At 43.9% G+C, this 27,960-nt stretch overlaps 1 protein-coding gene across 2 annotated transcripts in view; it reads left to right on the plus strand.

The window, feature by feature from the left end:
- The first annotated feature begins 2 nt into the window (after positions 1 to 2).
- The window catches only part of ADAMTS7 (ADAM metallopeptidase with thrombospondin type 1 motif 7), a 77,594-nt gene continuing 49,636 nt past the window's right edge, over positions 3 to 27,960 (plus strand). For both annotated transcript variants that reach the window (XM_085301520.1, XM_085301522.1), the window contains exons 1-11: positions 3 to 87; positions 1,468 to 1,820; positions 6,869 to 7,067; positions 10,811 to 11,007; positions 12,710 to 12,793; positions 13,680 to 13,804; positions 15,071 to 15,220; positions 17,264 to 17,407; positions 23,501 to 23,645; positions 24,109 to 24,201; positions 25,268 to 25,413. In XM_085301520.1, the coding sequence (XP_085157646.1) occupies positions 3 to 87; positions 1,468 to 1,820; positions 6,869 to 7,067; positions 10,811 to 11,007; positions 12,710 to 12,793; positions 13,680 to 13,804; positions 15,071 to 15,220; positions 17,264 to 17,407; positions 23,501 to 23,645; positions 24,109 to 24,201; positions 25,268 to 25,413 (1,721 nt within the window). The remainder of the gene's footprint in view (positions 88 to 1,467; positions 1,821 to 6,868; positions 7,068 to 10,810; positions 11,008 to 12,709; positions 12,794 to 13,679; positions 13,805 to 15,070; positions 15,221 to 17,263; positions 17,408 to 23,500; positions 23,646 to 24,108; positions 24,202 to 25,267; positions 25,414 to 27,960) is intronic.

A 27,960-nucleotide genomic window follows, 5' to 3' on the forward strand; every position in this document is an offset into this window, starting at 1 on the left:
CGATGCCTGCAGCGGGCAGCGTCCTGCTCTTCGCCGCCGCGCTGGCGCTGGCGGCCGCGCAGCGGAGCCACCGGCCCGCGCAGCCAGGTGCGTTGGCGGGACGCGGAGGGGCGAGCGGGGATGGACGCGGGGTGCGCGGAGCTGCGGTCGGCGCTGCCCGGGGTGCGCGGAGCTGCGGGCGGAGCTGTCCCGGGTGCGCGGCGGAGCTGCCTGGGTGCGCGGAGCTGCCGCGGGGTGCGCGGAGCTGCGGGCGGAGCTGCCGCGGGGTGCGCGGAGCTGCCGCGGGGTGCGCGGAGCTGCGTGGTGTTGCCCTAGGTGCAAAGGCGAAGCCGGGAGCTGCCCCGGGGTCCCCGCACCTCTGCATCCCGGCTGCCCTGGGGAGCACCGCTGCAGCCGGCACAGGAGCCTTTGCTGCCGGAGCCCATTTCCCAACTGGAGTTTATTTTTTCCCAGCTGCCGGAAGATGTGCGAGGGAGCYGGGGATAGCCCCGGCTACGGCAGAGCAGCTGCTGGTCAGTGCAGAGCCTGCCAACTTCTGGGCAGCAGAGCTGCACAGTCCCTTCCTTACACTCCTCTGTCCCTTCCCTCTTCTTGTTCCCCCTCTCAGGGAGAATTCCAGTCCCTGCTCCTGCCTTGGGCACCCCCAGGGGCAGGAGAGCCCAGCCAGGCTCCCCGCACGCCCCATGCCCGTAGTGTCCCTGCCCTCCCTTCCACTCTGCTGTGCCCTCCTGCCTGTTCCCATAGCTGCCCTAGGACACGAGACACCCCTTCCATTCACAAGGGATCTAATCTGGCTGGGAAGCAACCTCACAGCTACTGCTGCAAGAAACACACCACTTTGGAGTGGGATCAGCTACCAGAGGTGGCTCAACAAAGTCTCTGAGCGCAGCGTTAGCTGGTGGGAAGAAATGGGAATGTGTTGCTGGAGAGGGAAAGGGAAGAGCATGATCACTTGGATTAGGCTGACCCAAACTGCCTTGAAACAACACCCTAAGAGTTGGAGTGCAGCTGAGGTGCCCTGGTGCAGTTGTAGCTGGCATGACTGTTGGTGCTGACRTAATTCAGCTTGTCTGAATTCCCCATCTGCTGTCCTTCAACTCCAGCTCYGAATTGCTGTGACACAGCCTCTGCCCCAGAGCTCGTGTCCAAATGCAGATGCCAGTTAGCAGAAGGAAAGAGGTACTTCTGCCCTGCAGTTCATCTCRTCCTGAGGCAGGTGTCTAAAACAGGCGAGCTCGCTTGAGATTGGGCTGTTTTAGTGGTGCAAAATGAATTCTGCACTTACTGTTTCTAGGTTCTGGAAATTGGTAGAGGYAGTAGACATAAAGTACCAGCTCCAACAGTGGTATGATAGGTACTTATTTAGCTATTCCRCTGACTTTCTTTGGAGATCAGCATCTAGCTGAAGGGCTTTGAAAAGAAAGATTATTAACTCTAAAACTAACCATGRAAATCCTTTCTTCACAGATCATGTTCTGCAGTATTCCAGCAATGACATTGTTCATCCGATCAAGATTGACGAGAGTGGATCATTCCTGTCATATGATTTGTCTCACCGAGCAATTCATAAAAGGTCTCTTTCCTCCAGRAACAATATTCTCGCCTTTTATGAACTGCATTACAAAGGACAAGCCCTGAAATTCAACTTAAGCCTTAATAACAATCTCCTTGCACCTGGGTTTGTTAGCGAGAGACGGTACGGGGGAATCACTAACGCCAAGATCCGATCTCACAGTTACAACTCTTGCCATATGATTGGGGAGGTTCAGAGCCAGACACTGAAAGGTGGTCTGGCAGCACTCAGCACATGTGATGGRCTGGTAAGTACTGAGATTTTTAAGCAATAACAAAATAGTAGAAGTTGTGTGAAATCTTTCTGTGGAAAGCAATGGCAAAACTTCATTGGCAGGAGCAGAGTCAGRATTTCATCATACAGGTTTGATGCTACCTTGAATAAGTTAACAGAAATTTCCCATGGATTACAGTGGTTTCAGAACTTTGTTTGGGCCTATATTTGTTTGTGTTTCTGTCCAAATTCCTGAAGAAAGCATTTTTAGGTTTAGCTCAGTTGTTTAGAGCATGCTRCTGCTAATGCCAAGGTCGTGGTTTCAATCACCATATTTCAATTCAATTATATATTATATTCAATTATATATTATATATTTATTATATATATTATATTCAATATATTCAATTCAATCCCTCAGGCTACACTGGGGGTTGGACTAGATGATCTCCAGAGGTCCCTTCCAACCTTGCCATTCTATGATTCTGTGATTTTTCTTATCTCTTCCATCTTCTAATGTATAAGCGTAGGATTATGGGAGACAAATTTGAAAAGGTGTTCRAAGGCTGAAGATATTTATGATAAAGCAGTTCATGTATCATGAAGCTTCTTAGTGTTTTGTAAACACCTAAACTGCCATGTTGTTATATAAATGATCAACAGCAATAAAAAAAACTAGAAATTTGTGGTGATGRCAAGCTAGATGTGGGTATAAAGGGAAATGTATCTTTCCTAGTGGTGACACAGGAAATACATACATTGACTTAGAGCTTYCTTTACCTGTTAGAATAGATTCTCACCTACTTGCATCTGTTAAGATTAGCCAACAAAAAGTCAGCAGTTATAGCATATCCAAGTGATTTAGGARCAAAGTCATAATTTCAATGTGATCTTGACATTTAAAAGTGTAAATCTTGCTGAAAGCCAAAGTTACTTTCTCAAGTAATACTATTGTTACAGATACTCTGCAATGCAAGATTTTGCTTTTAACATAAATATACATTTACTTGCATCTCACTAGCACAGGTACCAAGTCCCTCCAGAGATTAAAATCACTTAGACATTTGCAGAAATGTCCTCATATAGTTTGGTAACTCACATCATATGCAGACCTCCCCATTCCCAAGCAGATGCGATGGGATAATAAGTGCCCTGGCTGGACTGCAGTAAGCAATGGAATGTATGGAAAGTTCTGCTTTGCAGTGGCTCGCCCCAGACACTGAGCCCTGCTGCTTCAGGATATGCACTGGGTATGGGGTCTGATCTGCTGCAGAGGGAAGAATCATTAGCAGTTCTCATGCCCAGGATCTGTGGATTTGGAGAGATGCAATTTCCAGCCCTGGCTCTCTGTGGCAGGGGCTGTGTGTGCACATGTGTGAGATTCATCAGATCATTGCATCTGCTGGCCTGCTGCAGGTGGCTTCAGTTCAGCTGTGGGACTGTGTTTGTATTTTGAGCTTCATGTGTTTAGAGAAACACAGTATATGTCTATACATTGATTTTAAAAAACATCATGTTCTACCAGGCTAATTCAGAGATCTGCATAGGCCACACAAATCRTTGCTCTTTGTCTGGAAACACAAAACTACACTACTGAAGCACAGAGAGTGTTGTGCGCAGATGAGCAGCAGGTGGATGTTACTGCTACCTTTTTATGACCAGAAGCAATGAAGCTACAGGAAGAGTGGTCAGACCTTCTCCACCCRTGGCTGATGGTGAGGTGGAGGGACTAAGAGGATAGGGGCCAAGGTCACACACCCATGGCTGTTCRACTGTGTTAGATCTGATCTAAGATTTCAAAAACAAAAAGAAGTTGGCAGAAATGGCACAAGCATGGGGGGGACATTGAATGTATGTAGTGGTCAAGGCAGAGGTCAAGAAGAGTTTACTCTGTCAATGTGGCATGGAGAAAGTCAYGCAAAATGCTGAGCACATCCTGAGATACAACCAAATATAACAGTATCCGAGGGTGTTCAGCAGCTCCCTGTAGTTTATAGCTCATTGAGCAATTGGGTCAGGTCTTTTCATTTGCACTTTTGCCCTTAGTTCTGCAACTTAGATTTCTGCCAGCAAGGGCTTTGGACCTGGATGAAGCCTGCCAGAGTTTCTCAAGGAGAGCTAGAGACAAGAGACAAGCAGCTTAGCCTAGAGTTGGGATCCACGGTCCAAGCTCTGACATGGCCTTTGCATTGACTTCCTCTGCAGCTTTGGGCAGCTTCTCCATCTACCAAGCTGAGACTGTAATAACTCGTGTCTTCAGAGGGATAAATGCTGCAGAAAATAGCCAGGCTCATTCATTCAGTTAAAAWATAGACTAATGCATCTGAGAGGAAACCACATGCATTTGAGTCACGTTTTTGTGAACGTTTRTTTGAGAGAAATAGTGATTTCTGTAATGTACACGGAAATAGAAAGTGTCATGAATGCTCCTGTGAATGTGCATCTGCACGTGGACACCCCCTCATAATATGTGATGRTTTTGGAAATGTTTGTGTGGCCTCATCCTGCCAGGGAGCTGAAAAACTACCATATGATTTGGAAAACCAATCTTATAGTGTGAGTCAGGCAAAAATAAACTACTAATAGTGAGTAGGCTGAAGTATGTCCACACAGGTCATTTTTGAAATATATACTAGGAACTAATTAACATAATTAAATATCGCTTTATAAATTTACTACAAGTAGTAGAACAAGACAGGAAATTACTTTTTAAATGATTTTCATCCATATAATATGTCTCCCAGCTCAGCCCATTTTGTAATAGTATTTGGAGAACTACGTAGTTAATGTTTGTAAAGTATATTGAAGAGGAAAAATATAATGTAAATGCTAGGGATTGGTATTAATTGTAAAGAAGCAGAAGAAATCCTTAGTTCACAAAAGGCATTAGCTGAGCATCATAAGAGGAGTGTAAGGTAGCCCAGCATCGCACTGCCCTACAGTCCATAAACTGTGAACCTCGGATTCCTGTAAATTGCTTTAAGGCTTCTCCACTCAGTCTTAAAACGATGACTTTTTATCAGACACATACTAAACACATACTAAACTACTGAAAACTGTACCAACATGTAGTATCTGACTTGCATAATTGTTATGGAAAGTAATGTGTATCCCTGAACTATTGCTTTGTTAGAGTGAATTAAYCACATACCAGTTGGAATCATGCCAGGTATTAAAGAGTGTAAACAAGAAACATATTACTATTTTGTGAAAGCATAGACCTATAGGGTTCATAAGTATGTTRTGTTTATACATGATGGTAATATCTTGTGTTTCAAACCCGATATTGCTTTACTAAAAGCACTTTGCAATYGTAACTCATAATGCAAAGACACTTTGACCCAAAATTCTGAGTTACGACAATATAAAGTGTTGACATTCATTACATTAGCATCTCTAAGAGCCAAGTTTCTCTGTTGTTATCATTTTGCACAGCACCTGGTCTAGTAGTTATCAACAGTGCAACATGGAGTARTTACACCTTATTTAACACTCTTGGCCTGTCTTATGTCAGCTCTGTTTTTATGACCAGRCTTGAATTTTCTTAGTTATAAGACTTTGAACTCTTTCTGTCAATKATTTTAAAATAAAATTCAGTCTTAAGAGCTGGATTCTGTTCTCTCTTGCGCTAGTTTTCCAGTAAAATTTTGTGCTTTCCAAGATTTTTTTAATGCTGTTGTTAGAAACTGTTGTGAGAGAGAGTAAAAAAAGCAGGAGTTACAGGTGTTAGTACAGTTTACTAAAATGGATTATGACATAAAAATGCAAAAAGGTTAACCAAATGTGTTTATACAGAGATAAATATACCTTCTCGATGACAGCAAATCCCACTGAGTGCTACTGCATTCTCTAAACAGCCCAGAACCTCCCTGGGACTCACTGTGGTCTCTTGAAGATAATAGACAAAGCTGAACATGAACGAGTTGTTGAGTAAGCATAGGATGCCTCAGCCTGCTCCAGASAAGAGTGAGGCTGCTCTGAAGTAACTGACTCTATAAAGAACAGATGGAGTTGTGTTATGGGATATAATACACTTAAGAAATATTGCTAATGGCAGCATCCTCTCCTAACTGAATGACTGTCTGCTTGCAATAAACCTGCAGACTGCAGTTCAGAAACTCTGTCCTTGGAATGAAGCTGTCCTTTCAAAGAACTTCCCATCAGGCAAATGCAAGCATTTTCAAATAGCTGTTTGTACTTGAGATACAGTTCAGAGGCTCTGGAGTCCTGGGTGACTCTGTAACGAAGTATTGCAGCTGGGCCAGGGGTCAGAGAGCTTGTAATTAACCAAAGAAAGTTTTAGGATTTCATTTCCTGCTAAAGGAAAGATGCCAATAACACAGCCTCTCTGTTGCATTTAGAGACAATGCTCCTTATCCTAATACTGATTTTCCTTGATTTGAGTTCCTGCCATGATCAAGTACTCCYACAGATTCTTCTTCCTCTTCCTCTTCCCTAAAGGATTTTTGAGGTTTGACCATAGGAAGTCTGTAACTCAATGGTTCAGAATGGTGGTGCTTAGATAGCACAAAAGGCAGAAGCAACTGGCTTTATCTTAGGAGGATATCCTTATGAAAATACTTCCATTTGTGCAACAGCTACTCAAAAGACTGGAACTGCRCTGTAGTCAAAGCCAGTACTTTGGACTGGCTTCCTGGACACTCCAGAACTCCAGTAAGGTGAAAGAGAGGTGACTTCAGCACAGAGGAGAAAAAACTGTCTGTGATCATATGCACATACTTGTGATGTGTTCTGATTCTGTTTCTCTGGAGAATTCATTTCTGTGTCTCAACTCCTCCTTACAGTCCCATCCTTCCAGTTCATTACATATCTGCAGTTTGTGATTGGAGTCTCTTTAGCTTTTTGCTTTCTTAAACTTTCATCCATGATGGATTATTCTCTTTTGTCTGAGAGTTCAAAGCTCAAAACATCGATAAAAATAGTTTCTGTAGAGAAGATTTGTTTTTTTCTGGGAAGTTTTGCAAACCTATCTAATTCCTGATTTTATCATTGTGAGTATGTGTTTGGTACAGATGGCTTTGCAGTTACAACTCTCTCTCTCTCTCTCTCTCTCTCTACTAGAAAGGCGTGTTTCAGCTCGTGAATGAAGATTATTTCATTGAACCACTAGCTGCGGATTTTCGCAAGGATGGCACAGCTCAGCCCCACAGAATATATAAACGCCATACTCCAGAGCACAACTCACAGGGACTGGCGGTGGAAGCTAGGGGAGTGCAAGACAGAAARGAGCCAGCTGTGCGGAAAACATGTGGCGTTCAAGGTATTTTCTTTTTTCTTGCATTTTTTCAATGAGCCATAGCATCCTGGTCCCAGGATTCATCATTTTAGTTCTGTAACTTTGAAGTATACAGTAAAAAGATAAATGAAAATGCACCAATCCTTTGAGGTGCTGAGTCCCCTAAATTCCCTCAGCAGACGTGTTAATCTTAAACCCCAGCATTCATCTCTCATGTTAAGCTTCCAGTATACAACTTTTATCCGTGAATGATGCTGCTCTTAGTTTGAACTTTGCTGTGCTGAAGGTCCCATTTGCCACAGGGCTGACTAGAAGGAAAAACCCTCAAATCACTAAAAGAAGTAACTGAACCATAATCTTTGCGTGGGGAAACCATGAATTTTATGTAGTCTTGCTAAGCAATGATATTTTATTTGGAAGGAGTGCTGGCATGACAGTGATTAGCAGCGCTGTGGATCCCTCTGGTGGGTGTATACCTGGGTGGCCTGGAGCTCCTCACTCTGAGACAGTCAGGTTTCCAGAAGTGTATGCACACAGTCATTTCCACAAGCATTTTTGTTATGGGAATGCTGGCCACTGTTTCAAATTTCTAGTTAGGAAAATTTGCTTACTTAGCACCAAGCAGTGATTTTGCAGCATTTGTGACTGGCTCCTGCAAGTCATGGAAATTATTTTAGAGCACAGGCTTTTTTTTCTCCTGCTTAGTTTTCTGTATTTACTTACTTTTCTCAAATACCTGACTCAACTTCAATGTATGCTGAACCTCAGGTCTCTTGCTGTCATGTTTTCCTCCTGACCTGCTGCAGGCCTTCTTTGATGGGGAGATGGAGTATTTGTTTTCATTTCCCTGCAAACATCAGTTTATGGCCTGCCAGGAAATGGGGCTTTCAGAGTAATATCTTGACTCCCATGAACTGAACAGCAAAATTCCCATTTACTCCCCTGGGTCCAAGTTTTCACATTGACCCATCTGAATATAATGCAAATGAAACATTTTTTGTATCCATAAATACCTTATATGTAGTAGTATCTAGGAATTAATTTCTGCAAAGGCATTTCTCCCTTCTGCTTTGTGGCTGGAGTAGAAAAATAGCAATTTTTCTTTTGGGGCTCACCCTTTCCCACTAGACATTTATTCTGAGTGTCTGCAGGACAGTGGTCTCCTTGCTTTCTTCCTGGACACAGTGAAGAGAGTGAGCCTGCAGAAAATAACTGTCCTAGAAAATGCAAATAGTGATGGCTTAGGTGGACAGTGTTGTCTTCTGAACATAGGCCTGGGAGGAATTGCAGCTATCTCCAGTAGGAGTTTGAATATATTAGAACATATCTCGGGCGCTGCATTGCACAAAGAAAGGAGCACAGGCTGGGTTTCTGGTGCTTCAGAGGGAGACTACACCAGGATCAGAGAAGAGAGTTCAAAGCCTTGTCCATTATGAAATCCTGAGGCTAGTCACAAACACGTTGCCACTGTCTTCAGCAAAGAAGAACAAATCAATGCTTAGGGCAAGTTAACTTGTGGAGTGTGAATCTATGTCCCAGGAGAGCTGGTACAGCTGCATTGAAATCTGTGTTGCCACTGTGATTTCATAGCTGTTTTTCCTCAGCCTAGCTAGATGAAATTTGTGTGTCTGCTTCTTGCAAACTTGCTTCCCAGACATAATGTGAAGGTGCACCCCTTAGGCAGAACTCTCAGAGGCAAGAGAGGGAGCAAAGGTACATTTTCTACCTAACAGTCTGGAGTAGATTGTAACCATGATTTCATAGCTCATTTGGAAAGCTGTTGCATTATCCAGACATCTTCTCAGCAGTTGCTGTCTCAGGAGATATCTGATCCTGATGCTGCAGTGCCAGATGTTATCCCTCCAGAGCACAATCAGGTAGCTGTGGATGAGGATGGCTCGCAGTTCTCAGTGCAAGGTGATGAAGCAGCAGATCTATGTGCAATAGGCGACAGTCCAAAATTATTCCTGGATAGATAGGATCACAATGCAGGGCTCAAGGAGTGAAATTGTAAAGACTGGATGGAGGATGGTGGGTTTTTTTGTTACTGTTTTAAGGCAGAGAGAGCATGCTGGTTACTTCTCATCTGACTAGAGCAGATTGTTTGGAAAAACTTCCAAATCCTGCTGTAAAGATTTCAAGTAATTCACCACATCCCCACTGAAGTGTTCCAGTGCTTAGCAACTCACTAGGTGCTTTAATTCTAGTCAGGATTTGTGAAGCTACATCTTCCAGCTGGTGCCTCTTGTTTTGCTTATCTTTTAGAGCTCTCTGCTTTCAGAAACTTTCTTCTATTATCAGGTCATCTTTAGGCATTCTTCCGTTAATCTAAATGAATGGAACTTCTTTAATCTATGATAATAATCATAATGGTTCCTTCTAGACTTAAAAGTTTATTAATTATAGATTATTATAGATATAATGGTTCCTTCTAGACTTTAAAGTTTATTAATTATATTAATTTGCTGGGTATAATATGACCAGTTTGTAATGCATGTGACTCTCTACTGGAATACAGACCAGTAGATGTGATGTATACACCTGAAAAGGAAACTAGAGAATCTGTAGGGTTTGTATTACTTCAGCTCTTTCATTTTRTATTGACATATTGCTGCTTTTCTTTGCAAAACACCACACAGCCAGATGGTATTAGACTGACCTTGGTGTTTAGTTTCTGTCAATACCCTATGCTGCATAGTGTGAGCCTATATGTACAGCTGAGTAAGTGTTTAAGAAGGATTTCAAAGCAAAAATGCCTACAAACTCTCTGTGGTATCCAGGGAACCTTCTACACCCCCTACCCTCCAAAGTATCTTGACATCCTGAATGAAAACTTAGCAGCAACGGACACAATGAGAACAAGCTCCAAAGAAGTTGTTTTGATTAAACTGCCACAATGGTATTAGCAATTCATCAAATTATCTAGATACTTAGGATTTTTCAGGCTGGAGGATAAAACACTCTTTCACAGTTAAAAGTACAGTATAGTCCATAAAATGTAAAAGTCCATTGTTAGCAAAGTAATGCTGAACTCTTAGAAATTGGTCATAAAAGCAATTCCCACTGTGTGTGATGTGGTTTGTAAAGCCTTTACCCAGCTTGCAACTGACCCTGACCTTGATCTTGAAACAGCGTCATAGGAAAAGTCTCTGCATGAGAATTCCCAGTTGCTTGTTTGTCTTAGGAATGTCCAYGCTCTTCTCCAGCATTCTGTGCCTTTTCAGCCTGATAAATGTTCCTGTTGTTTCTCTTTGGCTACAACTCCCAGTGACAAGCAATAAGGGAATCCAAGGTGGAATTGGAATTTAGTCTCCATATGGCCTAGGAAATCTCTATATTGTCCTGCATATTTCAGTCCTGCTCAGGACACTTCATAGTCTTTGGCATTTGGCTCAAAATGTCCCAACTTTGGGACATGGAATTTATTGTGCTAGGGAACTGCTTTTGCCCGATAAAATCTAGATGTGTGATTATAATCGTAAACGTTGAGACACTAGTGCTGTTTCCCAGTGGTGCATATTCAAGCATTCTTGTATTGTTGCCTGTAAATTCATATATCAATACATCAATACAAACCATAAGTGCTCTGCATTGGAGATTCCTGTGTCTGATGGAGTCTTCATGTTCCTCAAAGAACGTACTCTAAATACTTAATTGTTTTTCCTTTAATTCAAAAAAGGGGGAGGGAGAAGCACTCTGATGATATTTTATCAACTTTGTGGACCTTTTACTAAAAAAGGTCTTTTTCTTCCCCTTCAATCTTTCAGAATCTCAGAAAAGCCTGGAGAGGTCTGAGAAGCGGAGGGAAAGATGGGAACAGAAACAGCGGAGAAAGAGAAGAATAAAGCAACGCTCCATCAGCAAGGAGAAGTGGGTGGAAACATTGGTGGTAGCAGACACCAAGATGGTAGAATACCATGGGAGTGAGAATATAGAAAAGTACGTGCTGACTGTAATGAATATGGTGAGTCCTGGCTTTCTCAACCGCACAAACCACCCGTGGCCTTGGAGTCATAACTGTGAGATGTAAAGGCCACTGGGCTTTCCAGGACTTGTCTCTGGTGTGACCACAGTAAGTTTCCCACCAAACAGGCTATTCATGCCTGCACTTTTGCTTTTCTGCATTGCTCAATGCTCTGGCTGCTCTGGGAGAATGTGTCATGGCAGATAAGCCAGCGGCCCAAAACGCTGTCTGAACGGGAGCAGCTCTTAGCCTGCAGCAATTCCACCTTTCCCACAGGGTTTAGGGGGCCATTCTTTTCTCCTTCTCACAAACTGCGATGCTTAATGTGGCCTCCTAGGGAGATACCCCAAGGGCAATGCTATTCCTTCCAGACCTGAAGTTTCAGGGGAGGGGAGTGCTGCCCTCACCTAGGACCTCCACTGTGCCTGCTGCACTGCTCTCAGTGAGGGAGAGCAGGGACTCTGTGCACTCTGTGGCCTGCACGGCGTCAWGACAGGTGCTTTCCAGCTGGATGTACAGGCAGCATGCACAGAGAAATGCAGCTGAAGCTGTWAGGACTTTGAAGCCTGCACATAAGGCCACCCACAGCCCTCTGCTTGATAAGGGAAACCTCCTCACAAGTGAAAAGCCTCACAGGGACATGAGAGCATTGGCTCAGACTCTCTTGTGCTCATAACTGGCAGTGCCAGCCAGAGGCACGTGCAGAAGGAGCACTTCAGGAGAACTACCATCGTGTTTCTCATTTTAATCTTGAGATACTGCCCTGCAGTCAGCCAAATGCCAGGGAGCTGGTGCCAGMCAGCCTGTGATGAAGGGAGTGCTAGTCTGGTTAGCAGGAGATAAATGAATGGCTTTCCTGGGAATGTGCCACTGCAGATAGTTAAGAGAAGGAGTCAAGCACAGTGTCAGATTATAGCTGAGCTGCATTTCTGGCCCCAAAACATGGGAACATTTGGTGATAGAAGTTATAGGCAGGCTTTAAAAGCTAATTACAATAATTGGACTCAAATTCCTCAACAGCTCATACTACTGCTTAAACTCTAGATGCTCTGCAGACATTCATTGGAAACCACATGGTCTAGTGTGTTAACAAACTAACTGTTTGCCTCTTGAATATCACAGTTAGATCTGCTTGGATCAAATGTGAGGTGAACATGGTGGCCTTCATTGAAAATCCGTGGGGTATTTGCTAACCCCGTAAAACCACCAGATAAGTTAGCATGATTTGGTATGGTTTGTTTACCCTTCCGCTGCTGTGGGAGTACCTGTTTATAATTCAGAAAAGGGCTTTGGCTGATGGCCAGAAAAGAGGATGGAACTGGGCAGAGGACTTCGAGGTAGCATCCCTGGATTTCTCATAGTTGGTGAATACACTGACAGAGAGTAGGCTTCCTTTGAGATGTCAAACACATCTATTATGGAGTGAAAACAGAAGTGTTCCTCTGGCATTTCTGGTTGAATTTCAATGTGCTGCAGAGATTATATAAATTTCAAATGGAGATATCATTGCACTGCAAATATTTCAGTCCAAATCTGCATCTGGTCTTGCCTTTCATTTTGGGAATTCCTTGAGATCCTGTCAACAACTTTCAGTAGCTTCCCTTTGAGCTCATGTTCCCTTGCAAATGTACTTATCAGGAGTCGTGTCACAGAGCAATGACGTTTTTTTTGGCTTTATTTATTTGGCTTTTGCATTTTGCAGGTGGCAGGTTTGTTCCACCATGCCAGTATTGGGAACCCCATCAACATTGCTATAGTGCGACTCATCCTGCTAGAAGATGAGGAGGTAAGGAGTAAACAGTGTGACTCACATTTCCACCCTCATAGCCAGACTTGGGGATAAATAGACAGCTGGCCTTGAAAKCCTGTAAGCGTTCTTCTATGCTGTTAGCCTGTCCTGGATGAACTGGCATAAGATGGAGGCAGATTTCTGTGCCTCAACTCCTTGTGTTCTGCCTAGGCTGCATCTCAATTAGAGATAGGGGGATTCTGTGGTCAGAGGAGCTGTAGAATCTGATTCTTAGAATAACTAGTTACTCATTAATTTGTGATAATTTCATCTCAGAATATCTTCCTTCCCATCCTGTAAGCTACTGGGTGTTAGCCAGTGCCACTGGTGCTGCTATTTTGCTTTTGGCAGCATGCCTTCATACTTAGGAGAGGAGTAGCTCCCATGTCAGTGGTCAGGCTGAGGGCAAGGGTGTATCCAGCGGATGCTGAGCAGCYCTGCTTCTGCTGCTCAGAGCTGGGCAGGTCCCGCAGGAATATCGCAGCTAGTAGCGTTGGCTGAGGGCTGTGAAATGCTGGTTGTTTGTGCTTCCCAGCTGCAGTGATCATTCTCAGGGAGCCTGAAGTTGCTCAGCTGTTCAGTACAGCTCCCCAGCTGCATCCTTCTCTGAAGCACATCAATCAAGATGGAATACTTTCCCGCAGTGTTTCTTAACCCCCTGTATTAGATGATAAAATGTTTCAATTGAATCACAGATGAAAAGAAAGTAGAAAAGAACTGGATTCCCATCCAACTTACAACTTATAAATATGGAGTAATTCCATCTGGTTGGCAATTCTAATTTCATTCTGATGTGTCTGAGATCAGAGCCCTCCCCACTGCATCCTAAAAAACAAACAAATCCTGCAGCAGTATGACAGCAGGCTTTTAATCACGTTGGCAGGAGGATCTGAAGATTTCCCACCATGCAGACAACACCTTGAAAAGTTTTTGCAAATGGCAGAAAAATATCAACATTAAAGGAGATTCCCATCCACTGCATCATGATGTCGCAGTCCTACTTACCAGGTATCGTGCCCATGAGCTAATTCTATGTTTTCAGCTGCTACTTTACCCATTAGAAATTGTTTTGATAGCTAGAGGAATGTGGATACACAGGCAGCCAGAAGCACATCTTAGTGGGATCTGTCTAAATCTCACTCCCATTATCTGAGCCCTGTCTCAGATACTAGCACGTATACTAAGACATAAAACATGAAATTGAAGACTGCCTGGCCTTAATGGCTGGAACTGGTCTCAAACTTCAGATTTAAATCTGGAGATAACTTCCATTTGGAATTTCCAAACCAGATTTTCACCATGGCCTTATTGCCAAGTCCCAGCATGGCTTGATCCTCACAGGAGATTTACGTAAGGATGAAGTCTCCTATTTTCCTTGTAGACTAATGTAAGGATCTGCAAAGCAGTCTCAGAGAAGGCCTCTAACCTCCCTTGAAGYTTAGTGAAGTTCATTTCTCTGGCCAAGTTTATATACCTTGCAGTCAAAATGCACAGTTTGATGGCTTTGGGCTGCAGCAGCTTGGTTATTGGCAATATCATGTTAGTTTGTGCACTGTTTCACAGACCAAAACAATTTTATCTTCTTTAGGAGATCTGCTTTGTAGCAGAAATAAGATATTTAAAGCCTTGTACTTCAGTGAAGTTGTTCTTCCTGGGTGGCTGGAGCTTCTCTGCCTTAGGCCACAACACCCCTAGGATGTAATTCCCCAAGAAATGTAGTAACTGCTTTAACTATTATCAGCATCAGCTTTATTTATGCAATGGAATAAATGTAGCCAGGCTGGCTTGCGTTTCCTATTCATCAGGCTTTTTAATATGCTGGGGATACTGAGAGAGTAAAGGGGAAAGGAAAGGTCATAAATCTTGCTGCTGTGGAAAACCATTTGGACATCTCCATTCTTGCTTCTGTTTGGCCAGTGTCAATGCATCTTCATCTGCTGGCTCAGACATATCCTGCAGCACCCTGGAGCACTCTCTGTTCCACGGGCAAGTGACTGGGCACTGGAACAGGTGCATCAGGGCCACAGAAGAAGGGTTTACTCCACAGATAGCCAATCTGCTGCTAGTGATCTCTGCTTGCCTGGCTTCGTGCAAACCTTACATGGCCTGGGAGTTTGGGCTCTCCCTTCCTATTAAGAGCTGACTCCRCTCATATCTCCCTAGCCCTGCCTGTGATCGTTTTCATTTTGCTTTGAAACTTGCTGTTTTTAAACAATCTCTTGCCGTGTGTGTGTGTGTGTGTGTATGTTTTTCTGTTGTTTCCAAATGTCAAAGGAAAGACATCTGTGCAGCAATGAACAGACCCTGTGAGACTCTGGGTCTGTCTCATGTGGCAGGAATGTGCCAGCCCCACCGAAGCTGTAATATAAACGAGGACACGGGACTTCCCCTGGCATTCACTGTGGCCCATGAGCTCGGACACAGGTACTACCAATTTCCTAATCTCTTCTCTGACTTCTGTCCTTTGCACTGTCTAGTCAGGGGTTGAAAAGGTACAAGTAGAAATTGGAAGAATATTACCGAGCAGTTCCTCACTTACGCAAAACTTTCTGAGTCCAGAGGAATTTACCCTGAGAATTTCATTTCAGAGTGTTAAGTGTTTGATTGTTATGGGCTTACTGAAAATCACGTACTCCAAGGAAACCTAGACTAATTACATTTGTATACTGTTTCCTGTGTTGCTGAAGTTAAAGATTTTGGAAAAGAAGGTTGGTTCAGTAAGAAGATTAAAACTTAGTCTGTGTATAGAATCAGTGATGGGATTTTTCTACTCTGTGTTCAATACTATTAAACTTTGAAAAGGTCGTATCATAGTTCATAATCGATATCTTTGTATGATAAAATTATACACTCTATAAGTTTAATTAGATCAGTCTTGTTCAGTATTCTCATTACTTTTTAATTGGCCAAGTTTTCAATAGGAAAGCTGAAATAAAAGTCCTGCAAAAAATATGTAACTTGGAAAAAATATGATATAATGACTTATTCATTAAATTATATTAAATTTTGGATTCATTAATCTATTCAGTTAAATGTTTGCTTTATGTATTCTCTGCATTAAGCACAGTCCATTGGCTTTGTCACTTCAAGTTCACCCTCTGTGTTTCCTCTGAGTATGGTATGAACCTTGGGGGTGCTCATCTTCTCAGATAAGATCTTGTTGCTCATTATTTCAGTTACATTTTTAGTTATTGCTTTTGAGATATTTAGGGGTGAATCACGTGTCTAATGGTAAGCAGCCTGGACAGTTGTGCTAAATCTCATCTATTAATTTAAGTAACATCACTTAACGGCCTACTTTGTGATGAGTGTCTGCTCCATGATTGATTGTCCTTCAAATCAGCTGCCCCTTGAGCTTTTCCATATAGACTTGCTTATTGATGGTAAAGGAATACTAAATGTATTTCTTTCTGAGCACATGCAATGTAGTGGATGCAAATTGCAGTAATAATAAGGGAAACACTAGGCTTGGAACCTGCATGTTTCTAGAAACACGTCRTGATACATGTAAATGAAAAGGAGCTAATGATGACTCTCCATGTTTCATGCTGTGACTAGCACAGAGTTTACTTGTGCTCTGGTGAATGCAGAGAAGATGCAAGGCAAATATTTGTTTATAAAGAATAAAGCACAGGCCAAAGAGCCTTGCATTGAATTCTTTAGGCTATATTTGGGCCTGTTCAAGTGGAAATACCCCTGTTTTACTCCAGTGTAAGGAAAAGGAGAAACAAGCTTCTCGGGGATGTGGATGATGGGAGCTGTTCTCCTTGTTCATTGTATCATGGGAAATAGGGAACACACATCCCTGAATGCAGCTGAGTTACCACAGCTTACCAAGTTACCTCCTGTTTGCCATCATTAGACATAGTAGTTAATCAAGTTGCATGCTTTTGGCACACTGATTACAAGGGAAAACAATTTTATGTGAGTCAGTGCGAAGAGCACGTGGACAGGCAGTTCCGGTGGCTCTGCTTATTTGCTAGTGCAGTACAGCTACGCTTTGCAGCCCTGAAGCATGCAAGAGGAAAGCTCCTGCTTCTCCTAACTGCCATCCTCTCCCTGTGTTCATTGCTCAGCAGCATTTCCTACTGCAAAAGCATGGAAACACTGCACYCTCTGTGCAGTGAGAGGCAATCTCTTATTTCAGTCAAGAGGGCAGAAAGGAGATGCAGAAAGGAGGATTCACCGAAGGTTGTAGAGCTGAGATTAGCCCTTGGGTGCCCAGCTCCTATCTACTGAAGCATAGCCCCAAGTTGACAAAGTTCATGGCACTGTTTCTAGTTTTCATTAAAATTTCCCAAGCTGCCAAATGCCATACTGTTTGATAATGCACAAGTTTCCCAAGAAGCTCTGAATGTTTGCAGTGTCGGGAGTGATGTATGTCATTCTGCTTGAAAGCAGAGAACTTGTGTGGTTGTGGCAGGCATGTGTCTCACCTCTCCTTTGTGGGACTGTGCTCTTACACAGTTTTGGGATTCAGCATGATGGAAGCAGCAATGACTGTGAGCCAGTTGGGAAAAGACCTTTCATCATGTCTCCACAGCTCCTGTACGATACGTCCCCACTCACCTGGTCCCGCTGCAGCAGGGAGTACATCACACGATTCCTTGAGTAAGTCCCTCACTTTCTCATCTTCCTTTTGTGTGGATGCTCAGCCTCCATATGTGAGGGTTGAGGCAGGCTTTGGGGTCTGTAGTCAGAAGAATGRCTCATCTTACTGCTCTTAGAAGTCAACCTCAGGGGATTTGGGGGTGTTTTTAACAGGCTCAGTTGCCTAGGTCCTTGCTATGAAGAATGAGTATTTGTACACAAAAGTAATGCAGACATTTATGTGGCAGCACACTAGGTTGTTGCTTTTGGTTTGGGCAAATAAAGCCAGAGCATTTTTCTCTGTTGACTTAGCAGTCTGAGTTCCCAAAGTGTATTTGCTCAGCAGCGAAACACTGGAGCCAGGTCTGCTCCTCCGTGCTCATATGTCAATCAGTGCCAGGACTGGAGCCACATTTCATTTGTACCAGCATGACTGAGGGCAGTCCAGCTGGAAGCATGTCGACCCATCCAAGCTGTCAGCTTGGACACTGGCTGCTATGATCTGCTATGAGCGTGCACAACGTGTATGTGTATCAGGACCAGGCTTCAGATACTGCTGCAAGTGTGATGATCTTGTTTGTCTTCATAGGACATTCACAGCACCTAATAATTATGTGTGTGTGTTTGGTTGCGAGGGGGAAAGGGAGTGGCTTTGACGTTCGTTTGTTGTCCGAAGATAGTTTTTCTTTCTGCTGAGATTTGGTGCATCTCATTGCAGAGCACTGGACAGCCTGATCTCGCTTTGCACTCATCTTGGCAGAGGGACACTGCTCAGGGCAAACTAACAGTGTTTGCCTATAGGCAGGAGGCATCACATGACAAAATTAAACTGAGCCAAATTCTTTCATACGTTTGTTTATTTTTAGCACTCTGTGGTTGATTTTTCAGCCTGTTGTTACTAAGTTCTTAAGAACATGGTCCAGAGATTTACATTTGTTAGCCAGTATCTTCCACTGGAGGGATATTTTTTTTCCTTGCTACAGGATGATTAGAAAACARTGAGAGCATCTGCAAGAAACAGCACCAGGGAAAGCTCTAGCTCTGTGCTGATATGTTAGTAAGGACTCTGGGAGTTACATGATAGGAACTTTGGCTGAGTACTGATTCCCCATTTCTAAATCCCAGTCAAATCAATCCCAGCCAGAAACATACAGGCTTGGCACCCAGGTAGGATGAATTAGTGTTGATTTATGGTCTTCAGTGGAGTGGTGCTTTCTTGAATCCACAGAATACTTGGCCCTCTATTTTTAACCTTCACTTTTAGCTTAAGAATTTCCTGCTTGTAATAACCTTGAGCTGCTATTCAACAGGGAAGAAGCAGACCATCTGGATGCTTTTCCAGTTGTGTTTTTGTCTGTCTTTACTCTCCTCCCAAAGGGGGCAGCTCTTCCTTCAAATGCAGAGAACAGTTCAGCAGGCCTCTTTCAATGTCTGTGACATCCCTGAGGCAAAGGAGAGGCCTGTTGTGAGCACAGACATGAGTATATTATAATACGATGTTGGCAGGAAGATGGGAAGAAGTATGCCAAAAAATGAGGCTCGGCTGACCTGGGGTTGCTAGATGTGCTTGGAACAGACCTCATGTTAAAAAAGTGCACTTTCAGATGATGATTATTACTTTAGAAAAGAGGGAGAATCCACTGAATGTTTTAGCATCTGAAAACAATTCATGTTTTTGACAGTGGCACGGCCTTGTCATCCCCCCAGCGCTGCATGGCCAGTGCAGGAGGCTCCTTGCTGGAGTCTGGCCGGGACTGAGCACTGTGACCCCTTTGTGAGACAGTGGGTCAGGGTCCTCTCTGACACCCAGGACAGCTGGACAGGTCACATCCCCCACATCCTCCATCCCCCAAAAGGAATAGCATTGTAAGCTCCCTCTGCTCAAGCTAATGAGGGATCCTGGAGCAGGCCAGATCTTGCAGTAAGTTACAGGTAATGGTGACATCCSCATGGTTGAGTGACAGCTCTGCATCTCCCAGCTCTGGAGATGGACAGATGATCTGCTCTGTGTCATGCTGGCACTTTCTACACAAACCTCTTTTTGACATTTGGTGATCTTTTCCCTCTAATCCTTGGAGAAATCAAAAGATGCTCTAAGGTCTCTTTGCTTGCACTCCTCAACATGAAGTGAGTTCTTTCCTAGCTCAGCTAATAGAAAAACATTTTTAAATGGGATCACTATCTAATGCATGCTCTGCCTGGGCCCGTGGATATGCTACAGGGAGGAGAATCATTCTTTCATCTCAGCAGCAGACTTCCCGTAGCTGCAGACGGTCACGTCTCCCCTCGGTCTTTTCTTACTCTAGTTCAAACAGCCACTTTTTTAGTCTTTCTTTGCAGTGATGAAGGCCTTCTTCCACTGTCCTTCTATGGGCTCTTCTAGTTTCCTTAACCTGGATGTGGGTGATATTTACTTGCATTAGCAGCGCTATACTGCTGCCCCCTGCTCAGCTAGAGTAACTCCAGAGCCCTTCCTCCTGCACTGCTCTTCTACCAGTTATTCTAGATCCTTTGTTTGTGCAGCTAATTTTTCCCAAATTTGAATCCTGCATTTGTTTTTATTGAATTCAGCCCTGGCTTTTTGGATCATTACTCCGGTTCTCCAAGAGCTTTTGGAATTTTAATCCTACTCTCAAATGTACTTGCAGATCCTCCCAGTGTACTCTCATATGGGGATTTAATCATCATACCATGTAGTCCATCATCCCACTCCTTAATGAGCAGACTGAATTAGGCAGATGCAGGACAGACCCCTATGAAATCTTACTGCAGAGAGTGCAGTTTACTGTATATCCCTTCAAAGACAGAACAAAAATCATGCCAATTTTTGCTGGCTCAGTCAGCCTTTTTGTGCAAAATGTGGAGGCCAATGAAAGATACCGGTAGGACTATTGTAAAATGTTTAATGAAGGAATAGATTTTGAACATACTGCTGGCAAAGTCAGTAGCAAATCTAAATTATCCTCTCTTACTGGGACTGCAGACTTCCCCCATAAACTGAGGAACGATAGAAAGTGCCTTGAACAGATCAAAGAGCAGGAACGGTTGACTGGAGTTTTTGAAGTGGTATGTGGAGGCCCCACATACGTCTTGAATATGTCTTGAAAAGCCCCACGCTTTTAGGCTAAATAGATGGTTGGTGAACTAGTCCAAAGGAGCACCAGCATCATAGATGAAGCCAATGCAGGAGCCCARTACCTAAGCCTTTACTGTCCCCAACAAAGATACCATTGTTTCCAAGTTTATAGAAAATATTCTTTTTAAACGTTTTCCACCAGTAGATTAAAAAAAAATGTATTTGTAGAGGTATAATGTAGTGACTTTGCTGTATGCCTGAAATGGCTTACAGCTTGAGGCTGGACGATAATAATGCATCCGGTTGCCTAATCTATACCTAATTAATGCCAGTTCAGCCTTACATCACCCACAAAAATCCTTCCTCAGTAGGATCAGAGAGACAATGGTTGAGCTATTGGTAGACTTGCTAGAGGCTGGAAGGAAGCAGTGTATTGCGAGACACTGGACTAGTGAAAGCAATGTGTTCACTGTTTTCTCCAGCGAGGAAGCTGCTTGTTGAAAATACACAGAAGGTATTTTAAATAGCTGTGTTAACTACAGGCTGACTGAGCTGTTTGAGTTGTGTAGCAGGGACCTCCCTGGGGCAGGATGTGAAAGGAGGAGAGAGGTGCATCGCTGGGCATGCATGCCGGTGTCATGCCTTGGCGTTGCTGGCACTCCAGGGGTGGGAGCTCTCCATTACTCCAGGCACTTGTGCCAGCCCGGCTGTCACCCACTTCTGAACTAAGCTGTTGAAATCCAGGTGTGGTGCCAGCTTTGGTTAAAAAGGAATCTTATTTCAAGTTAATTTGTTGTCCCAATGACAACAAATGAGAGTAATCTAATCTGCTCAGAAACCCACAGTGGAAACTTTGTGTTACTGGAAACAAGTTTGTTTAAATCAACACCGTAAGTTAAACTAGTGACAATTTCTTGTATGTTTGTGAAGTATCATAGCATTTACAACAGTGAAAGCAGGCCAGGAACATCCAGGGACTCGCTGCTCTCAATCAACCTGGCAGGATGCCTTAGGCCTTCTTGACAATACTTTTGGCTTAATTTTAGCACATCTTTTCTAAAGATGTACAACCTAGCACAGTTTGGGCACTGTTTGTAGTTGCAGATATGAGAGTAAATGAGGCTTGTTGCTGATGGTCTGTTTTATTTTTACTAGCAGGACATTGACACTGGTGTTGTAGTATCCACAGGGACATTTTTGGGATCAGCTTGATGTATGAACTCAGGGACATCTGTTTTTCAGCAACGAAATGTTTGCTCAAATGAAACCCTTCACCTTAAATGATGAAACTGAGGTCCTGACTCCAGATTGAGGACTTAGCTGATGACCTGATTGTAAAGCTAAAAATCAAGGGCTTATTCCCATGCAAAGTGACATTTCTGACTTTCCTTTCAGAGGAGCTGGACACTTTGGGGTAATGGGGTTCTCAGCCCTCACTCTGGGACTGAAGCTTGGTGAGTTGCAAAGGAGCCACGGGAAGGAAGCTGGTCCTGCCAGAAGGGGAAGGCAAGGGGTAGTGAACATGGTGAGCTGGCTGCTGGACTCGTGTGTAGTTGCAGTTTTATAAGGGCTCCCATGGGACGTTCTGTGCTTCTGTGGTAATGGGACTACACATTTCCAGTTAGGATCTCCACTTCRGTTGCATGTCTGCTTCAACCATGAGCTTTAGACATCTGGAACCACGCTGTAGGCTGCAGAGGGTTGTATGTTCTCCGTAGTAGTAGTGCAGGCAGAACTGCCTGGCTGCCAAACCACAACATAACAAAATTGAGTGTATTGTTCCACACATCTCCTTTAGGGGAGGTGTTGGTAGTACCTTGTGTGTTGCCTCTTAGAGAGCTTGGGGCCCCTGGGCATGCAGAGGGTCAAGGTTGACATGTTTAACCCTCTCCTTTCATTTTGTACCCTCCAGTATGAGTTGAACTGCTAATGTCTAAGATGGTTAATAAATGAAAGTACTCTTTAGGAGGAAGCTGCTAGTGTTTCTGGTGAATGCAAAGTGCTCTGTTCTGCAAGTCTTTGCTATCAGTCCAACTGATAGCTCCTGCTCTTTCTGATAGCCTTTGCCTTATCTGATGTCTGTCCATTAGCCAAAATGAGCAGTGTGGGTCTAGGCTTAAAGTCATTTATAGGTAGAAATGGGCGCAGAATTTATCCTCAGGGGAGATYGGTGCTGCCGTGCACACACAACACAGAGCTTTCCAGGATGCAGTGCTGCTGTAACCATTGAGCACTGGAAAAACACCCTCCCTCAGGGGCTCACAGCTGAGCTTCTTAAAATATAGCCATTTATTTGAAGATTTTGTGTAAATGGCTCTTACACAGACCTCCAAGGAGCTGTACCCAGGTCTGTTGAGTCTACAGTGTGGCTGGAAAGCCTGTGAGAACGGATACTCCTGTGGGACGAGCACTTTCACAGCGCTCCCGTGAGAGCATTGCACAGCTTCCTTTGTCAGCCAGAAAGTGGGAGTAACAAATTGCTGAGAGCAGTAGTAAAGACTGTTTGATTTGAGCAAAGATTTTGAAAGAGCTGTCTGGATTTTCAGTCAAGCTATCACCTGGCCCAAGCATGGTTTATTTTTCTAGTCTTCTTGAATCAGCAAGCAATGTTCAGTGCAATTAAGACATTGGTCTTGTGGGCTGGGGGATGTGAAATATGCAAGAGAAAGAGTCTTCACTGCCAGGCGTCTTCCCAGGAGCYGCACAGAGAAGCCTTTGCTGCTTTCATGTACCTTTAGCTTCCCCATAACTTGCACTGCCCCAAGGACAGGGAAAGTGCAGAGTGTGGAGCACCTGAGCTCCCACCTAGAAAAGCAGATAACGTTATATACACATCCTCGTGTTGGAGCAGGTCTCAAGATTATTAAAGAGCCAGGGTCATACCAGAATGAAAAAGTAAAAACTTATGGTAATGAGACAGTAACGAGTCCTTTGCTTCCACTAGTAGCAACAGCTAGAGCTGGAGCATTGTATGAGCTAGCATCTTCATCAGCTTGCTGGGGCTGATGGCAATGCCTGCTCCGACTTCTGTCTTGCAGCCGGGGCTGGGGGCTGTGCCTGGATGACCCACCTGCCCAAGAAGTGCTGGACTACCCTTTGGTGCCCCCAGGCGTCCTCTACGATGTCAGTCACCAGTGCCGGCTGCAGTACGGTGCCTACTCCACCTTCTGCGACGACATGGATGTAAGCCGGGGCTTTTCCCCTGTTTTCTCAATGTAACACAGAACCTGGTGCCGCCCGTGGGTGGGCGACGAGGGCCTTTGCCCAGGACAGTGCTCTCCCTGGTAGCAAGGGGATGAGGCAAAGTGATTGACTGTGGACAAAAGACCATTGTTCTCTGAGCTGAGTGAGAGGGAGGGAGGTTTGTTTGCAGAGCCCTCTGCTCCCAGTGCACCCCATCCAGCATCACTAATTTCCTCCTGGCAGTTAACAGAGGGGTCGATGTAGAGGTGGAGGGGAAAGGAGCTGAATATAGAAATGGAGAGGCGGACGGCATGAGGAGAAGAGCAGGGAATGGAGTTCGGCTTTTTCCTGATTGATTGTTCCGAGGCCCTGATAGTGCATGAATGTGTCTGGCAAAGTTAAATTTGTACTGCTGCGCTGGACTGTACAGTAAGCATGTCCTTTGCAAATATGTTCTCTGCAGAGTGTCTGCAATACACTGTGGTGCACGGTGGGGAATACGTGCCATTCCAAGCTGGATGCTGCTGTTGATGGTACAACATGCGGAGACAACAAGGTAATTAGAAGCAGTCATATCTGCAGCTGCAGTGATTCCTTTTCCTGCCCACAAGGGAGGATTTTTGTCTGATGGGTATAAAACCTACAGTTTTGCAGACTCCTGTGCACAGAGGATTTGCTCACCTTGCTGTTTTAGTTCTGGCCAAACTCCCATTGCTTTCAGGAAGTTACACTGAAGATGCACTTCAGTGAAGCTGACTGACCTTAAAAAAGTGAAACCTGCGGTTTATTAACATTGTATAAAAGTACAAGTCCTCTTCTGTTCTGTGGCAGATGTGGCAGACCAAAAGCTGAGGCCTGCATAGAGGCCTCTGTTGCCCCCTTTCACTGCTGAGGTAGTGCAAACCAAGCACAGGAGCCCGGTAGGCACCTACAGCAGCTCTATGTGCACTGCTCCAGCTGCAGACACGGTGCAGAGGAGGAAACCTGCCTTTCCAGGAGCTGCAGTGTGCAGCCAGCTTCTGCCCACTGCAGTAACCCTTTTATGGGCTAGTGCTGATTTCTGTGCTGGAACAGCCCTGTGACAGAGCCAACACACATTTCTCTTCCAGGATGCTTTGTGTTCAAGGTAGTATAAAACTGTATCATCGTAAAAATGTCTGTACACTTCTGTCCTTTACAGTTTAAGCATAATTGCCCAGTGACTTGGCCCTAGAGCACTGGGGATTACACCATGGTTAAGCAGCTTCTCCCTGAAAACCTCCCACGTTACCCATTCTTATGGTTATACCACATTGGCTCTTCCCTTCTGGAATAAAGTCACACTACAGATCTCCTTGCTGAAAAACCTCAGTGGAGGTTTGGGTTACTCAGGAGTGTTCCCTCGTGCAAATCTTCAGTTAGCCCAGCATCCCTAAATTTCTATTACTTGGAGCTGCACTTGGCTCTGGCAGAGCTTAGCTGACCTTCAAGCATCTTGGTATGAATGAAGCATGGATTTTCAGAGCAGGAGTGCTGGGCTTTAGTGCTCCATGAGGTAAGGGTATCTCAGTCATTGTCAACTGGTATGTGGTCATCCTACTGTTAAACCTTGGTTTCCCCTTTTCTGGCTGGTCTCTTTACAGTGGTGCTTCAATGGAGAGTGTGTGCAAGTGGGTTACCGTCCTGATGCTATTGATGGCAGCTGGGGATCCTGGAGTTCCTGGTCTTCTTGTTCACGGACCTGTGGTGCTGGCGTGCAGAATGCAGAAAGGCAGTGCAACAACCCCACGTAAGCTAATGCTCCCTCTTCTCGGATACTATGCAAGCTATTCATTTGGCTGCCCCGAGCTACATTTAGAGAGAGGAACACAATACTTTCTTATCACCTGGTAAAGTCTGCCACCATCATTCGACCAATTTGGTCCTACATTTTTGCATTACACAGCAAAACTGTACAGATGAGTGGTGTCATTATTCCATTATCTTTTAGAACAATGTTCTTTTGAAACACCACAGGTAATTCATTTCACAGGGTTATCCAGCCATCTGGGCAGTAGAAAGCCTGTGGAAGTACAGAGTTTTCTGTGTCTCCTTTCGCATATACATTGCGTCTGCTACATGCAGGCAAAAGGCATTTGGAATATGATTCAAACAAAGAACARAGACTCAATGCTTGTAAATGTAAAACGCATCCAGTGTCTTTTAGTGACAGAAAAGAAAAATAAATATTCTTTGATCMCAATTCAGAATCATTTTGAAAAATTCCACTGCTGTTTTTCACCCCTTTGCTTTCCACGAGCAATATCTGTACAAGTTATAAGGAGCTGTGATACAAAGAGGGAAATGCTCTTTTATCATACTTCACTGATGCAGMAGCTGAATCTGGCACAAGAAAGGTGGCTCTCTAGTGAAAGTATCTAAATAGCTGACTGTGAAGTAGCATTGTCTATCCGGTAATTCTAGGCTGGCACATCTGCTCCCCAGATGTCTCTGTTCTTGCCAAATCACTGTTGTATTGGATTAGAAGTGAATCCCTCTGGATTGCTCAGGTGTCAGAGAGAGATCTGCAAAAGGAGGGAGAAAAGGGGGATTGYGAACAAGGTGAGAAAATGAGCTGAAGGTTGTCTGAGCTGTAGCATGCCACCAGTTTGTAGTGGAATTTCCATTAAATTAAATGCCCCAGTGTCAAGTGAGAACAGCTTAAAAGAAAATGGCATGCTCAGGACCCAAGGCAGGAAGGCTCCCACTCGCCTGGGAGAGAATTCCCCACCAGGGAAGAATGGCAGTAGTGCTGGGGGGGAAAGTAGGCTGTGGAAGGAGGCAGGCAGCTGCTGCCAGCCTCTCGTGGTGCCATTCTCACAGCAGTCCATCCTTCCAGTCCTGCTCCTTACCATCATTCCTGCTTGCTGACCTGATGACCCAGCCAAACMCTCTGGGTGTCAGTGCTTTGCTCACCAGTGTTTCCTCGCTGGGTGTTCTAGACACATACACGAGTTCTCTCAAGATCCCCGAGGATAACTGAGTATGAAACCGAGAGCTGCTTGATGACCCTTACTGAATATTCCAGTGTTAGTCAGTTTTCAATGGCTTAAAGAAATTTGAAAATTAAAGAAGGATATTTGGAGATGACAGATTTGTTTTCTGCCTAATTTCTTTCTTGGGTACATTGTTTTTAACACATAGTATTGAACTGTTTAAAAAAGTGCTATGTAATCTCATTCCTAGGTCAAGAGCTAGGTTTATGTTTGACATGAGTTTTGTGACAGAAGTGCAATTGTAGTTTATAGAGTGTTTTAAACACAGCTGCAGGCATGTAGGAGAGCAAACATTGTAAAAGCAGCAGAATTTCCCCCAGGGAGTTGTTTGTTTTGGCCACTGTAGGTAAATCTTCAGCTTTGCCTTTTGGATTAAGTGAACAAATGTATGTATTGGGTAATTCTTGGTCCTTTAGTTATTTTCTAAAGGAGGGTTATGTAAACATAACCATAAAAAATAATTAATTTTATTTTCTTTACCACAGTGTGCCCAGATTTAACTGATCAGGGAAAATRTAGTTTTCATAAGGTCATGGGGATGTGGGCCATAGAAAGTGCTGTGACCAAATTAACCTGGCAAAATGACAAGTGTCAAGAAGCAGTGGCATTATTTTCATTGTCTATTGGCATAAGAGAAAAACCTATCACTCCTTTTTAAAGTGCCTCTTACTTTAAAAGTACTGGGAARAATTATATGTATTTTTTCAGACTACTTTCGCAAGTATCCTGGTAAATAAGTGAGAATTTATAGTCTCATATAAACAGAGTGTTTCTGACTATTTCTATCATTTAGAAAACATGAGCATGGAAAACCAAAACCTTATGAAATATATTTCTTCTAAATAGATGTCTTGTGAGGTTTCTCTGCTCTGCAGACTTGTTCATGTTTGACCTGTGTTTCAGTCCTCTAATCCTTGTCACATTGAGTTACTGCAGTGAGAGAGCATCTAGCGTGGAAACCAAAGCTGGATGGGCCAAGGGCGGTTCTATGTAGAGCTCCCATAAGCATGAGTCCACTCTTTGTTGCGGTCAGGAGGTCTGCCCTGCTGATCATCCGACCTTTGCATCCCTGCTTGGACCGCCAACAAAACTGTAATCGATCTGTGTCGTTGTTCCTCCAGAGCAGAGTCGAGAAAGAGAGAGGATATCTGAAAATGCTGAGAGATTTTCATAGGAATTTTAGAGATAAAACAATCAGCAGATTCTTTTCTAGAAAACATTTGGATGTTGCCAAGCACTGTCACTTAAGCAGTTCTTAATTGCATTTTAAAATAGTTGTAAGTTTTCGAACACATCCTGTA

Source organism: Rhea americana, unplaced genomic scaffold (genome assembly GCF_003343005.1).
Source record: "Rhea americana isolate MKP2758 unplaced genomic scaffold, rheAme1 scaffold_178, whole genome shotgun sequence".
NCBI classification, from domain to species: Eukaryota; Metazoa; Chordata; class Aves; order Rheiformes; family Rheidae; genus Rhea; species Rhea americana.